The 14,784-nt window shown below is 35.1% G+C and overlaps 1 protein-coding gene, 2 long non-coding RNA genes and 1 pseudogene across 5 annotated transcripts in view; 3 read left to right on the top strand and 1 right to left on the bottom strand.

Annotated features, from left to right (window-relative positions):
• The window catches only part of LOC120153477, a 30,499-nt gene that overhangs the window by 6,875 nt on the left and 8,840 nt on the right, over positions 1-14,784 (bottom strand). The window contains exons 2-3 of the long non-coding RNA XR_005518799.1: positions 11,337-11,436; positions 10,041-10,046 (exon numbers count right to left, since the gene is read on the bottom strand). This is a non-coding gene — a long non-coding RNA (uncharacterized LOC120153477). The remainder of the gene's footprint in view (positions 1-10,040; positions 10,047-11,336; positions 11,437-14,784) is intronic.
• LOC120153476 lies at positions 3,364-5,335 on the top strand. 2 transcript variants are annotated; one of them, XR_005518798.1, is made up of 8 exons: positions 3,364-3,837; positions 4,029-4,062; positions 4,154-4,391; positions 4,515-4,580; positions 4,680-4,745; positions 4,829-4,920; positions 4,997-5,044; positions 5,124-5,335. It is a non-coding gene; the product is annotated as an uncharacterized LOC120153476 (long non-coding RNA). The 2 variants fall into 2 exon arrangements; XR_005518797.1 differs by lacking the exons at positions 3,364-3,837; positions 4,029-4,062; positions 4,154-4,391; positions 4,515-4,580 and having other exon boundaries at positions 4,629-4,745; positions 5,124-5,324.
• Positions 5,510-8,125, top strand: LOC120153472 (E3 ubiquitin-protein ligase HEL2-like). 2 transcript variants are annotated; one of them, XM_039165421.1, is made up of 7 exons: positions 5,510-5,844; positions 5,937-6,227; positions 6,339-6,547; positions 6,619-6,850; positions 6,954-7,016; positions 7,162-7,660; positions 7,769-8,125. In XM_039165421.1, the coding sequence occupies exons 1-7, from the start codon at positions 5,677-5,679 to the stop codon at positions 7,957-7,959; spliced, it is 1,653 nt and encodes a 550-aa protein (XP_039021352.1). In that variant the 5' UTR covers positions 5,510-5,676; the 3' UTR covers positions 7,960-8,125. The 2 variants fall into 2 exon arrangements, with proteins under 2 accessions (XP_039021352.1, XP_039021351.1); XM_039165420.1 differs by having other exon boundaries at positions 7,162-8,125.
• On the top strand, positions 10,214-12,455 carry LOC120153473 (annotated as a pseudogene).

The raw sequence follows: 14,784 nt of genomic DNA, 5'->3' as shown, positions 1-14,784 counted from the left end.
GGCCGGAGTATTAATACGTCAAACTTTTAAATATATTTTCGTCGATTTTGAGTGAGTTTAATGAAAAACCAATTATAGGGATAAAAAAAAAGGAATGAAATTCAAACGTTTTCATATTGATCTTGCCACAAAATATGACTAATGAAGGATAATGCTTGGCCGTCAGCAGTGACAAGAAAGTGCAGTGCTAAAAAATAAAATGGTTTAAATGATCGGTGGCAAAATCAATACACTCTTAAATTTTAATGTCTAAAACAACATTGTTTTAGGCATCAGACTAGTCGGGCCAAAATGATGCTGCGTTGTGGCATGTCATGTCAGTAATCTTTAGCCTTGTCATTGTCCTATTGTTGACTTAACGGCAAAATGATGTAACTAAATGTAAAACTAAAATTCAGTGTTAGAATTGATAAATTGAAAGTTTAGTGGTATAAACAAGTAGGCAGACAAAGTCTAGTGGTATCTGAAGTATTTTTTTCTATATTTTAATATAATTTATTTTCACATGAGAAAGAGCGTAGTAAAACCTAATTATTATTTAAATTTTATTATTAGACATTGTATTAGATATAAGTTACAATTTCATTTTTTTAATTTTGATATGATATTGTAGTGTTTGTAATATTCAAAATTTAAAAGTTTGGTCCTAACACAAATAATAGTCATTAAATATCTGAAGTTAAATTTTACTATTACTCTATCTTAATATACCTAAGTTATATATTTAATTTTTATAATTCAATTTATTAATTTATTTTTATAATTTAATTATATTATTTACATATTTTAGTTTTAAAATAAAAATTTTAAATTATAAAAATATAGAAGCTAAAACTAAAAAATTAGAATATGACGCATAGTATAGAGATTATTAACATAATTTAACTTGTGAATGTAGAAATAAAGAAATGGAAAAATGGTTAAAGTAAAGTATAAAAATAGTCCCTTGATTACAAGATGTTGTCTTTGTTGAGTTTGTTGAATATTAAAAGTTATAAAATGATCTCTCGATTATAAGACATTGTCTTGTTGAGTCCCTCAACTATTAAAAGTTATGAAATGGTCACGTGACTTTTCGTATGTTTCAAATTCATCTTTTTTTCGTTAATAAATTGGTTGTCGTATGGTTTGAACGTTAACTTGCTGACTAAGATATGATAAAACTTGATCCCAAAATCGTTTGAGTTGTATAGTCGTTTGAGATTATGAGATCAAATTTTATCACATCACAATCAGCAGTTTATCGTCCAACTCAAACACTATCAATTTTTAACATAAAAAGACGAGTTTGAAATATATGAATAGTTGGGAAGACCATTTTGTAACTTTTAATAGTCGGCGGACTCAACAAAATAATGTACTATACTCATTGGATCATTTTGTAACCTTTAATAGTTAGGGGAGTCAACAAAGCAACACCCTATAATTGGGGAACCATTTTTACACGTTAACCTTAAATGATTACAAATAATTAAAGCCTCAAAAGTAGCGAATCTATTAAGGTGTGAGAGTGAATACTAATCCATCTTAAAATTAAAATTTTATTTGGTAATTATTTGTTATATTAATTATATTCATTCTAAAATTTTATTTATGCATGCAAATAAATATGTATGATTACCTCAAAATTATTTTTGGATCTATTATTGAACTTGAATATTTCATAATTCTGAAATGAGAAGGAAAAAGGGAGGGTGTGGGCAACAGTAAACAAGTAATCATCAAAACCTAAACACATTGAGATTGGAAATGAGATAAAGATGTCTCCCATCTTGCTTCATCCAAAGACAAAACCTTATAATTAATTAGATTCCAACAACCCATGTCGCCTGGAATTGGACAAAGATGCATGCCTTTGTATTTTTACTGGCACATCTCCATTTTTATAATTTTATTTTTAATTTTAAAAATTCGTTCCTTTGAAGATTAAAAATTTTAGGGTACAGTTAAAACTTCAAACCCATCGGAATCACGTTTGGAAGTCCATTAATCCCTTTGAAATATATGAACACAAAGGTCAGCACCCACAAAATGTGACCATGTGGAGGCGGTTTCATTCATTCAATCAATTTTCCAGTATTTGACATTTCAATCATGGTTGGGTACGGTCGAGCGTAGATTTGAGGGATGGGGCATGCGGTGACAAGTAATTATTGCCATTTAATGAGCTTTTGGGTAGGTTGGCAATAATGGTCTTTGCTGGATTGACAAGGATTTGAGTTGAAGTTTGTCGTTTAAAAGAATTGATGATGAGAAAGGTGCTGCCAAACATCTAAGCCACTGCAATCACCGTCGGGATTCACCACCACTTCAATTTGCCTGTACACCAAAAGACATCATTTAGGCTAAAGAATCTAACCAGACTAAAAACAGTCATCATCATCATCATCTTCACACTATGTGTCTGGATTCATTCAGTGCAACAAACAAGTTCCCATTCATTTGAACACTAGCTCGATCAAGTCAAAACCATGAAAACTGATGGGTGATTAGCAATTTTGATCTTCAGAAACTGACCGAATATCACAGGTTTCTTAATCAAACTTGACATATCGATGAAAACTGTTTGAATTTCCTTTTTTTATTCATCAGATTCCCCTTGTTGTCAAATTTGAACTATTCATTGTATTTGCAAACTTTTTTTTAATCAAAACGTGTCTCTAACCAGAGTCAAAACTACCTTCTCCATCAAAGCCCAATAGCTAAATCTCCTTTAAATTACTAAACAAATTTCTAGTCTTCGACGGCTTGCGGTGAAAATCACTAGATACACTTCTTCCCCGAAGCTCTAACATGAGTAACATCAATTGTCTTCATTTGCAAAAGGGCAAGAAACTGATCTAGAAAGGCCAAAGTCCGGGTCTTGACCATGGCAGCACTAGTCGTATATTGGTACTATTGCGTTTGTTTTGGCACTGTGGCCGCTGTCTTCATTGGCTCCTTATGGGTTTCACGGGGGAAGGAGTGTCTGATAGAGGTTCGATCAGATGCTAATGGTTTCGTACGTGCACACCAAGGGCTCACTTTGGCTCAAACCAGCTATGGAGCAGTTGTTGAACAGGGGTGCACCCTGGGTGGCTATTGGTGACTCGTTTTGCTTCTTTTGTAATCATGACAGCATTCTTGTCGTGGAACACACTCGTATGGGATGCTTCCATTTTTGTTTACTACACCGAGGGAGTTCCTTTACGTTGACTTTTTATGCAACTGATAGCGTATTTGTTTTCTTTCCCATGCCCGTCTTTCTACACAATATTTAACATATCAATCGTCTAGCCGAATCCAAGTTCTGCGTTTTCCTTTTCCTACAGTCCAATTGGATGGGCCTTATAATCTGAAAGAAATGAACTGGGCCTTTATTGATTTCTCGAAGCAAACTTAGAAATCCAATAGTCAACTGCCATAACTTAAAGCTACCTGCCATTGCTGCCTTTGCTGCCTTTGACTAATGACCATTAACCAACATCTAATCTTCCTTGTCTGAGAGAGATCTGAGAAAACCTTGAACACCAAACTCCGATTATTTTTCCATATTCCCAATTTACAGTTCAATAAATGATGAATTCGAACGATGAAGGACTGGGGTACTGGCTTAGATGGCAAGTTCCGGTGTGTGCACTTATCATCGTCGCTCCATCTGTTTTAGCTTTATATGTCATCAGCAAAGTTAAAACAGAGCCGTTGTTTTTCAATGATTTATGGAAGCCACAGTGGAGAAAGCTCAATCCCTGCTGCCTTCTATATTGTAGAGCTTTTGTTTTCATATGCTGGCTCGGATACTGTTTGAGGTTGTTGTCTTAGAGAGAGAGGAGCTTTTGCTTTCTATTTCTACACTTAGTAAGATCATCTCCAAACTTGCTCTCATGTTTTTGTTTCTCTAAGAATGCTATATGCTCACAAATTTCTTTCTTGGCTGCATTCCTTGCATTAACAGTACTAGAAGGCTTCACCTTCATCTTAATTTCATTTCCTTTAGTAAAGTCATAAGCGTATGTGATAGCTAATCTGGTGATGCAACAAATCTGCAGGTGGATATTCGCATTGGTTATGGTCTATTTTGCGGTACTTAAGGATTAAAGATCTTGAATCCCATTTTCTTGTGGTGTAGGGTAGCACCTTCATAGATCTTAACGAATGCACTTTCTTTATGTAGCTGGGGACCGTCTTCTCTGCTTACGGATGTTGTGTGTGCTTAAATACACCTCTTCCTGAAAATGGTGCAAGTGACGAGTTTCTGAAAAGGGATGTGGAAGAAAATGTAATTCAAAACTCTGCGACTGTTAGGGAAAATGATGCGAGGGACAAAATCAAGTTGCAGAGTCGCTATGCTCAGGAGGAGATTCAGGAAAGTGCAGGATTTTGGGGGACATCTTATGCAAACTATATATCAGGTCAGTTGAAAAGCTTATAATTTCCATAGATAACACTTCCATGACGTGTTTCAATACGAGTAGTGTCTTTCTTTCACTGTAGTCAGCTGATCACTTGCTTTGCTTCATTGCATGCTTGTGCAGGTGCTGTCGTTCTGACAGATATCGTATTTTCGTGTGTTCTTGTTCCAGTTTTATTGGACTCACATGGTAAGTATGAAGATTAGACTTCATGTAGATTATCTATGCTACATTTATGGAAAAGTCTTAATTTGATCGCAAGCTTTTTGTTTATTTCTTCCTGGACAGTTAATGGGTTCCATGCATTCTTTGAACGTTGTTTTTCTTATCCTTGACACCCTTCTCAATAGCCTTGTAAGTATTACAACATTCCAATAAATAAATTCAGTGTAGTCAGGGGACCTGGAATTAAACAAATCTGGTCTCTTTTGTGCTAGCCATTTCCTTGGTTCCGGCTTGCATATTTTGTTCAATGGAGCTGTCTGTATGTTGTTTTGCAACGGGTTCTTCATGCCTGCGGTTTTACATGGTAAGTATGCTCCTTTTCTCTATCTGTTTCACTAAGTTTGGGTTTCGAAACCTAACAGATGCCGCTACTTTCCCAGGTGGCTGTATCCTTTCCTCGAGCTTAATACGCCATAGGCTCTTTTATGGTAATGTGGGAAGCAAACACAGTTCAATTAAGTTTTCTCTCCCTGTTTATGCAAGAATCTGATGAATGGCCATTTGCAGGTACTTTTCCCTTGCTGTGGTCCATATCCCCTGCTATGGCATGTATGCACTTATTGTAAAAGCTAAAAATTCAATCCTCCCAAAATTGTTCCCTTATGCTTTTGTGAGATCATTCTTTCTTTCTTTCTTTGTATATGAAGAAGGGGAGGGGATATTGTACTAATTCATTATTTTTGGACCGTCTGACCTTATTTGATATTTAATTTCGCCATACCATTGTACCAACTTCAGCAGATTAATTATTAATTTCTCTTAATAAAATGTTATTTCCTTTTAATATTAAATTCTTCATTAAAGCTATCTGTTTTCTAATTGATACTTCTTTTATTTAAAGTAAATATTGATTAATTGTTTGTTACATTTAACAAGCGAAAATAAGCCTTGTTATAACGAAATCTAGCTACTTCTAACTTATTCAAGTTATTATGTTTTTCTTCTTCTTTCTCTTAATAAAGCTGAATTATTTCTCTCTTTGCAAAAACAAAGCGTGGTGTTTTCTATTTTCATTCTTTTCTTCACGGCATTATCCAATCCAAGAAGGCAAGAACATAAAATGGACGACAGCTGCGCAGTGTGTGCTGACAATTTAGAATGGGTTGCCTTCGGCACCTGCGGTCATCGGGATGTGTGTTCCACGTGCGTTGCTCGTCTCCGCTTCCTCTGCAACGAACGCAGCTTCTGTATCTGCAAGACTGAATCCAATGTCATCTTCGTTACCAAGGTTATACTTGGAGCATCCCTCTTTCTGTTTAATTAGCTATTCTTTTGATTCTTTATTCGAGAATGATGATCAGGAAATCTCTTGTGGTTCAGGCTTTAGGGGATTACACGAGAAACATCAGTGACTTGTCTGTATTTCCATCTCAAGCACGAGAAGGGCGGACAGGTTTATACTGGTACCATGAAGATACGCAAGCCTTTTTCGATGATGTCGATCACTACAAAGTGATCAAGGCAATGTGCAGGCTTTCATGTAATGTATGCGATCAGTCCCGGGATAGAGTGAAACGGCAGGGGAACTTTAGGAACATCGAACATTTGAAAGGTCATTTGTTTCATATGCACAGACTGATTATGTGCAGCCTGTGTTTGGAAGGACGGAAGGTAAGGTCACTTTCCTAATGAATGAAAATGTGATCATTGTGTGGCATTATATATAGTTTGTTTGCATGCATCGATTTGCTCACTTGTTTCCTTTGGGCGATGTAATTGTAGGTGTTTATATCTGAACAAAAGCTATATTCTAGAGCTCAGTTGGACCGACATATAAAAAATGGTGACTCTGAGGTGGATGGAACCGAGAGTGAGAGAGGTGGATTCATGGGGCATCCAAACTGTGAGTTCTGCAAGACCCCATTCTATGGGGAAAGTGAGTTATGCCTCCACCTGTCCACAGAGCATTATACATGTCATATATGCCAAAGGTACTGAGGTATTCGATTTTTAGGACACAACTATAAGTGGACTTATTGTTGCACATTCTTTTTCAATGCAGGCTGCATCCAGGACAACATAAATATTACAAGAAATACGACAACCTCGAGGCAAGACGACTTCTATGTGATCATCTTATGCTTTTTTTGTACTTTTGTTTTAGTTTTATGGTTAAATGGAATTCTGTAAAATGTCTGCCACAGATTCATTTTCGCCAAGATCATTACCGATGTGAGGATGAGGCTTGCCTTGCCAAAAAGTTTATTGTCTTTCTGTCTGTAGCTGAACTAAAGGTAACTTCTTGGGGCGTTTAAATTTTGTTTTTCCTTGGTGTAGCTCACCTCTTATCTTTTCTCATATAAAGTTACCTTATATTTTTCATTTTTATCCTTTCAGAGGCATAATACCATTGCACATGGAGGTCGCATGTCTCGTGCACAGCGTAATGATGCTTTACAAGTATGTAGCATGATCATACTTCTAATGAATAGACTCTAGTCTAGACTAGTTAATTTAATCCTAATTCATTCACTGGTATGCTTTCATTTGTACATGCCTTGTTTACTTCTTTGTTGTTTTGTTAATTGATCGTACTTTCTTTTAGCTACCAACTAGCTTTAAGAATCGTTTGAGTAATGAAGATAATGGTTACGGAAGGGAGACAAATTTTCGGCCTCAACTGTATGATAATGGCTATCAACTTTCAATGGTCACTGAGGCAAGTTTGGGGACAGCCAATGTTCCCTCGGCATCATCTACTGTGCAGGTGGTCTGTACTCAAGGTGGCACAAATAATATTGATCCACTTGTTCAGCCTTTTGAATCATTATCTACTATGTATTCTGAATCATCGTCAACGTATCTTCGAGCAATGGGGGCAGGCTCTAGGGGTGCACCTTTTCAAGAATCATCTTTTTCTTATCTCCCCATGGTTCCCGAAAATAACACCGAGGAAGCTCACCAACGGTGCCAGAAGAATAGGAAGAAAAAGAATTCATCTCAAGCATGGGTAGCAACAAGTTGCAGGCCCATGGAAGCATCAAGTAGTTCAAGCCAGAATGGTAAAACAACAAACATTGCAGATGCTTCATCGGTCGTTACCGGTAATGAAGCTGCACAAACGAGCTACATGAGTTCAAATCATGCAAAGGCTCCGACTCAACCCGCAACAGAGGGTATATTAATAAAATCTAGTTCTCAAACGAGCTCAGGCAATGCAAGTAGGATAAGCCAGTCTTCATCAACTCCAAATCTTGCTAATGGTGGATACTTGGAATCAGAATCAAATGTTCCTGCAACACACAGGCAGAAGCCGTCCTCGAGAAGCCGGGTTCTAAGGATTGTACAAGAAGTTCATACAACCAACAAATCTTTGGCCAAGAAGGTGCTGAGCTACTCTTAAATATCATGAAGGAAAAACATACACTACCTTTAAAGAAATATCTGCCTTGATACTCAAAATCAGAAAGGGTTAATTAGCCCCTATTTACAAAGTTTGAAGATTATGGGTTTGATACATGTTTCTTTTACTATTACAATGCCCAAAAAGATGTAAGATTTCTGAGTAACAGCTGGAAAAACTAGAAGTTTAACCACATGTTACACATTTGCATGATAGTTCATAGATATTGATAGCTTAAGGGGTGTGTGAACCATGAATTATCTTCTTGTCACAAAAATTGGTTAAAGTTCATCAAATCCGAAAAGGTATTAAATCTTCTGATAACGGAAACAAATTAAGATCGAGTTTCAAAAAATATATAAATATTATGTTGAAAGAAAAATCAAGGTACAGAATAACTCAATTGGGAGAGTGTCAGACTGAAGATTTAAAGGTTGTCATGCCCATCACAATTTGGATTTTATTTTCCTTTTCTCCGTGTCTGAAGTGGGCTAACTATGAGCAATAACAAAGTGTAGACTTGCTCCAAAGCCCAATATCGTTTATCAAAACCAAAACCATTGTATTCATCGTTGTTTATGGATTCGGCTAATCATCTGAGAATGGGCAAAGTCTACTACCCTTTTCCAATGCCCACAATATGAGAAACGAAGCCTTTCTTGTTTTGACTGCTGCGGGGGATACTCAGCGAGTGGTGGTTCCATTGTCAAAAATTATTTCGCAAAATGTGATGCATCTGTCAGCTACGAGTGTAGGCAAATGGCAAGCAATCACCACTATCCTTGGCATTTCTTGTCTACTTGGTCCAACCATTCTTCGAAGATAAACCTTAGCCTAGCTTAGGTGGGTGTTTGCAGCTAAGATAGTGGGGAGGTGCGAAAGTAAATGAACGAGATAATAATATCGTGAACTCTATAAAACACAAGAAAAAGTAGTCACTCCATTCAAATTATTATCAAAGCTTAAGAAGATTTTAATGGGACGAAACAAATAATTGTATGGTGGATATATGTTGACGGAGAACCCTTCGGAGAGTTGGTTGGTAGTTTCTAGGTGACGTAGGATGCCATGTCCCACCTGCACCAACTAAGTTGCCACGTCATTTAGTGGGCCAATGCATTGCTCATTTTGGTTGGTGAACCAATGTGGAATAAAAGAAGGTGATTAGTATTCAAATGTTGAAAACTTACCAACCCCAATCCCCCCACCTTACTCCTTAATTTATTTAACATTGGAAAAACGTTGCTAAAATCATTACATCACATGACACTTTTCTATCTCCAAAAGAAAAGATCCCAAAGGATCAACTAAAAATCAAACAAGTAATTAACTCTACTCTTCGGGAGCAGAAACCTACAGTAACAAGTAGTAGTTTTGCTTTAATTAATAAAAGGGAGGAGTTAATCGCACCACCCAAATAAACTAAAGGATATAAATACAAATAATTATAGATGATAAACACTTAACAGAAACAATTAGGCTCAGTCAAGGCAAACGCCTCAAAACAAGCCCATCCAATCCAATCACCGGAAGGTGATTGACCCAATTTTTAAAATATTACTAAAATTTTGAGATTTATTTTAAAAAATTCCATAAATATCTTGAAAAAGTCTTCAAATAAATAGACCTATAATATTATGCTCAATAATTCTTCATAAGAGAAATCTATAGCACTTTAAGATAATTGATTTTTTCTATAAGAATTTATGATGTCGTAACACCACGATTCATCTCACACTAGAACTTTTAATAAATTTTAAATAATTTAAATTTTAAAATCTTTTTTAAACACCCTTAAGACCTAAAATTATAATTCAAATTGTAATACACAGATCTATTGGCGAAATATATGATAACTACGTTGTATACTATTTTTAGATTTTTTTTAATAAATTTATAAATCATTTAATCATCCTATTAATTTTATTTGTAAAATTTAAAATACAATTAAAACTATGCTAAATAATTTCACTATAAAGAACCAAATGTTTTTTTCTTCCACCAACCCCAAAACCAAATCCCCTCCCAAGTTACACTCAAACAATCCCTCGACATCCAACGGCTACATTTGGTCTTCCAACACTCTCCTATCAGCCGCCAGATGCTGATATTACCAAAATTCCTACCCAACACGAAAAATATAAAAAATAATCCACACTGACTAAACTGGTAACCGGTAAGATAAATTCGTTTTCTCTATAAATCGCCGCGTTCGAGGCTAGATTCATTGTGCCGTTGAGTTCCGCTGCATTAGTTCTCTGCTCAGCTCAACAGTCTCCATCTCTCTAGGCCTAAAATTCAGGTACGCGGTAATTCTCCATCACAGGTTGCCTCTTCCACTATTTTTCTGGAGGTTTTGTTTCTATTGTCTGTTGGTTTCATCTGTCGTATTTGTTTCGGGGATTTCGCTTTGTTGCTTGTAGTGGCAAAGGAAAATGAGTGTTTTAATTTTGTATTATCTGTGTCTGTATCGTTTTCTGCTGATGTTATGGTGAATTGTTTTCAGATCTGTGCGGTTTTTCTGTTTGTTATCGATTTTTAGTGTGTATGTATATTTTCTTAAAGATACGAGATTTTGAATACAGATTGTTTGTGGAAGTTAATGTACATTTCGTTTTAGAGTAAAGCTTTGATTGTTTTTGGATGATTCGGTTTTGAGTTGGATCGACTGGATCTGCAAATTTTACATTATTTTCGATCTTCAAATTGAGTTTAAAACTTATGAACGGTGAGATGCGTCTGTCAATCATTTCTGTGCAAGCTAAAACTCCGGTGGCCTTTTTATTTGCCAAGTTTTTTTTAGTCTGTCGGTAGTTGTCTTTTTCCGATCACACGTCTGCTAAACTTGTTCGATAATTCCATAAATACTTGACTTGTTTCTGAAAGTGAGATATTGCAGTGAGATACATAACTGTGAAATTGCAACAACGTTCATGGTTTTAAAAGTATGATATTTCTAAATTATTGTTCACGGTGCTGACTTTCCTAAGAATATAATCTTCCTAGAAAGCATGGTGCTATTTTGTTTAATGCCTAATTCTACCGTTTTGGTGCTGTTCCAGGAAAGCATGAAGAATCAGTGGTTTCTTATTTTTTTATTTTTGATCTTTAATTCCTCTGTTATTAGCAGCAGCATTTTCGCTTGGCCTACCAAGCTAATTAAGATTCTTTGGTGTTCTTGCAATATGCAGCTTGTTGGAATGGAGACCTTTCTATTCACATCTGAATCCGTAAATGAGGGTCACCCCGACAAGCTTTGTGACCAGATCTCTGATGCAGTGCTCGACGCTTGCCTTGCCCAGGACCCTGACAGCAAGGTTGCTTGTGAAACATGCACCAAGACCAACATGGTCATGGTCTTCGGAGAGATTACCCACCAAAGCCAATGTAGACTATGAGAAGATTGTCCGTGACACATGCCGCTCTATTGGATTTGTTTCTGATGATGTGGGTCTTGATGCCGACAACTGCAAGGTCCTAGTCAATATTGAGCAGCAGAGTCCTGACATTGCCCAGGGTGTGCATGGCCACTTTACCAAGCGCCCAGAAGAAATTGGAGCCGGTGACCAGGGTCATATGTTTGGCTATGCCACTGATGAAACCCCGGAATTTATGCCCCTTAGCCATGTCCTTGCAACTAAACTTGGGGCACGTCTTACTGAGGTTAGGAAGAATGGCACCTGCCCCTGGCTAAGGCCTGATGGTAAAACCCAAGTGACTGTTGAGTACTACAATGATGATAAGGGTGCCATGGTTACGGTTTGTGTCCACACCGTCCTCATTTCCACCCAGCATGACGAAACTGTTACAAATGATGAAATTGCTGCTGACCTCAAAGAGCATGTTATCAAGCCTGTCATCCCTGAGAAGTACCTTGATGAGAAGACAATCTTCCACCTTAACCCATCTGGCCGCTTTGTCATTGGTGGTCCTCACGGTGATGCAGGTCTCACCGGGCGTAAGATCATTATTGACACGTATGGTGGCTGGGGAGCCCATGGCGGGGGTGCTTTCTCTGGAAAGGACCCTACCAAGGTGGACAGGAGTGGTGCTTACATTGTTAGGCAGGCTGCCAAGAGCATTGTATCCAATGGACTTGCACGGAGGTGCATCGTCCAAGTCTCTTATGCTATTGGTGTTCCTGAGCCCTAGTCTGTCTTCGTAGACAGCTACGGAACTGGAAAGATTCCAGACAAGGAAATCCTCCAAATTGTGAAGGAGAACTTCGACTTCAGGCCTGGAATGATCACCATCAACCTTGATCTCAAGAGGGGTGGCAATGGGCGGTTTTTGAAGACAGCTGCTTATGGACACTTTGGAAGGGACGACCCAGACTTCACCTGGGAAGTTGTGAAGCCTCTCAAATGGGAGAAGCCTCGGTCTTAATAAACCCAGCTTTGGCTTGCCTCCTTATAACTATGAGCAAATTCCCCAAATGTCTCTAATCTCATACACATGATTCCCTCCTATTAGTTTCCCTTTTCTTTCTTTTTTCAGGTCGTTTTGCAAAAAAAAAAATGTATGAGAAATTTTCTTATAATGATGGCATTTTAAGCAACAAATCATCCTCATATAAATACTTTATTTTTTATTTGACAATGTATTTAGTTGCATCATGCTATGTGAATGAACACTTGGATCACTACTTATTTTCCCCTTATTCTTCCAACAATTGAAAATCAGACCGACTAATAAAAGACTCTTGCAACTTCGGATTGGATAAATTAGAGTGGCAGAAAATAAAAAATGGTGCTGTTTAATGTGCCTGCATCCTCGGGATTCAACGGGGCTGTTTACATTAATGTATATAGAATGTTCGAAGAGAATCAGTAGCATAAGGGCAGAGTTGTAACATTAACATCCAATTGATGATTTTATTACTTACCATCTCATTGAAAGAGCTCTGTCGGAACAGCTATGCATTGGGCTTCGTTGGACAAGACCATTGATTTATTTGGTTTTCAAATTTGAATTCGTTCAAAATCTCTTTTGTTAAAAAATATACGAGTAGTCAATCATTTTGGGAGTAAATAGTTAAAAGTTTTAAGATTATATCTCTCATCTTTCTTAAGTTATAGGTTCAATATCCATTAGGAAAAAAAAATCTTCATCTCTCTTCTAATTTGAAATTGTTTTTAGGAAATGGGTAAAATTTACTCATCTTCTATTTTATATCAAAATTTCATATTCATATACCATTTTTTATTTAAAATATTTTGTAATGTTTTAATATAAAAAACATCATATTAAAAATTACAACATAAGTTTTAACATCAATTAAAATATATTAATTTTACAAAAATAACATGAAAGACGATGGTATGTATGTCATTTTCAAATTATATATAATTATAATTGAACATAAATTATAATTATTTTTAACGAAATTAATATATATTGACAGATGTTATAATTTATATTATAAAGCAAAGTATTTTTATAAAGTTGATGTAATTAATTTGATTGACAAAATAATCTTGTGCAATAATCACTAACAGAAGTAACCAACAGTTACAAATCAATCATATATAATTTCATTACAGTACAGAAAACAATTCAATTTTTAAATAGTGTAGACATAATATCATTGATTGCGATCCCCCAACTCCTAAAATTATAAAATCACATGATGAATTACCAAAAAAATATGAGAAAATTTGTACTATCTTTTGCTTAGTAGATTAATCAAATTTTATTAAAGAAATTATATTGCTTACTTACATTAATATTAATATTGCTTTATTTTAATTATATATTTCTATATTTTATTACTTAAAACAATATAAAATGTATTCCTTTTTATAAAAGAATAATAGTTATTTTTAAAAAATAAATATTTAAATTTTAATGACATCACAAAATAAAATTTATTATATCATAAGCTCAATGTTTAAATATTTATTACTTAATATTTCGTTTTTTTTTCTAAATTTTATATTCAATTTATCAAACAGAAACATAAACGAATATGACTAGATGAGAAACGTTGGCTATTTTTTCCATTAAAACAAGAGATTTTATTAACCACTATAATATATATTTATTCATTGGATTTTATATTAAAAGCCTGATTTTTTATAAAAAAAATTATTAAAAAATTAAAATTTTAAAATAATTAAAAAGGCAATTTCGTATTCATCGTCCAACTATTTTCTTTTTAAAATCATATATAAACTTACGTTTTGATCATACGTCATTAAAAAATTAACGGTGATACTGAAGTATAATCGTAAGATAGTTCCACATCAACATTGAAAAAATAAAAAATTATCATATTATCAATTCTATTTATTTCTTAACGATGAATGATTAAAATCAAATTAAAATATAAATTTAAACAATATAACCACAAAAATAATTAATTGACAAAAAACATAATTTATTCAAAATTAAATTATCATTAAAAATATAAAATAAATATTTAAATTATATGAAAATTTTAACTACTTCTGTCATCTTTAAGAGAAAGTATTGTAAGACAATGGACAAAGGGGTGTTGATATGGTTAAGGATGGACGAAATTCATATCCCTTGTTGTACGAAGTGAAGGAGAGAGGTGAACGTTATGTATTAAAAGGAAGAGCAAATCCTTACCCTTTCGCTAAGAAACTTGATAAATCAAAAACACAAATTAGGAAAGCAAGAGTTGGTTGGGATCGTGTCCAATCAACTGAAAATGACATAATTTTCTCTTTTTTAACCAAAACCAAGTCTTTCTGTCCATTAAAATATGTCCACAATTGCTTGGGAACTTGGAAAAATATCATGCAATATCTGATCTTCCCCGCAAAAGTCTCTTTCAAGGTAGAAATTTGGAAAAACGTG

The sequence above is a fragment of the Hibiscus syriacus genome, unplaced genomic scaffold (assembly GCF_006381635.1).
Source record: "Hibiscus syriacus cultivar Baekdansim isolate YM2019G1 unplaced genomic scaffold, ASM638163v2 tig00111100_pilon, whole genome shotgun sequence".
Lineage (NCBI taxonomy): Eukaryota > Viridiplantae > Streptophyta > Magnoliopsida > Malvales > Malvaceae > Hibiscus > Hibiscus syriacus.
This window is presented reverse-complemented; position numbering and strand designations above follow the sequence as displayed.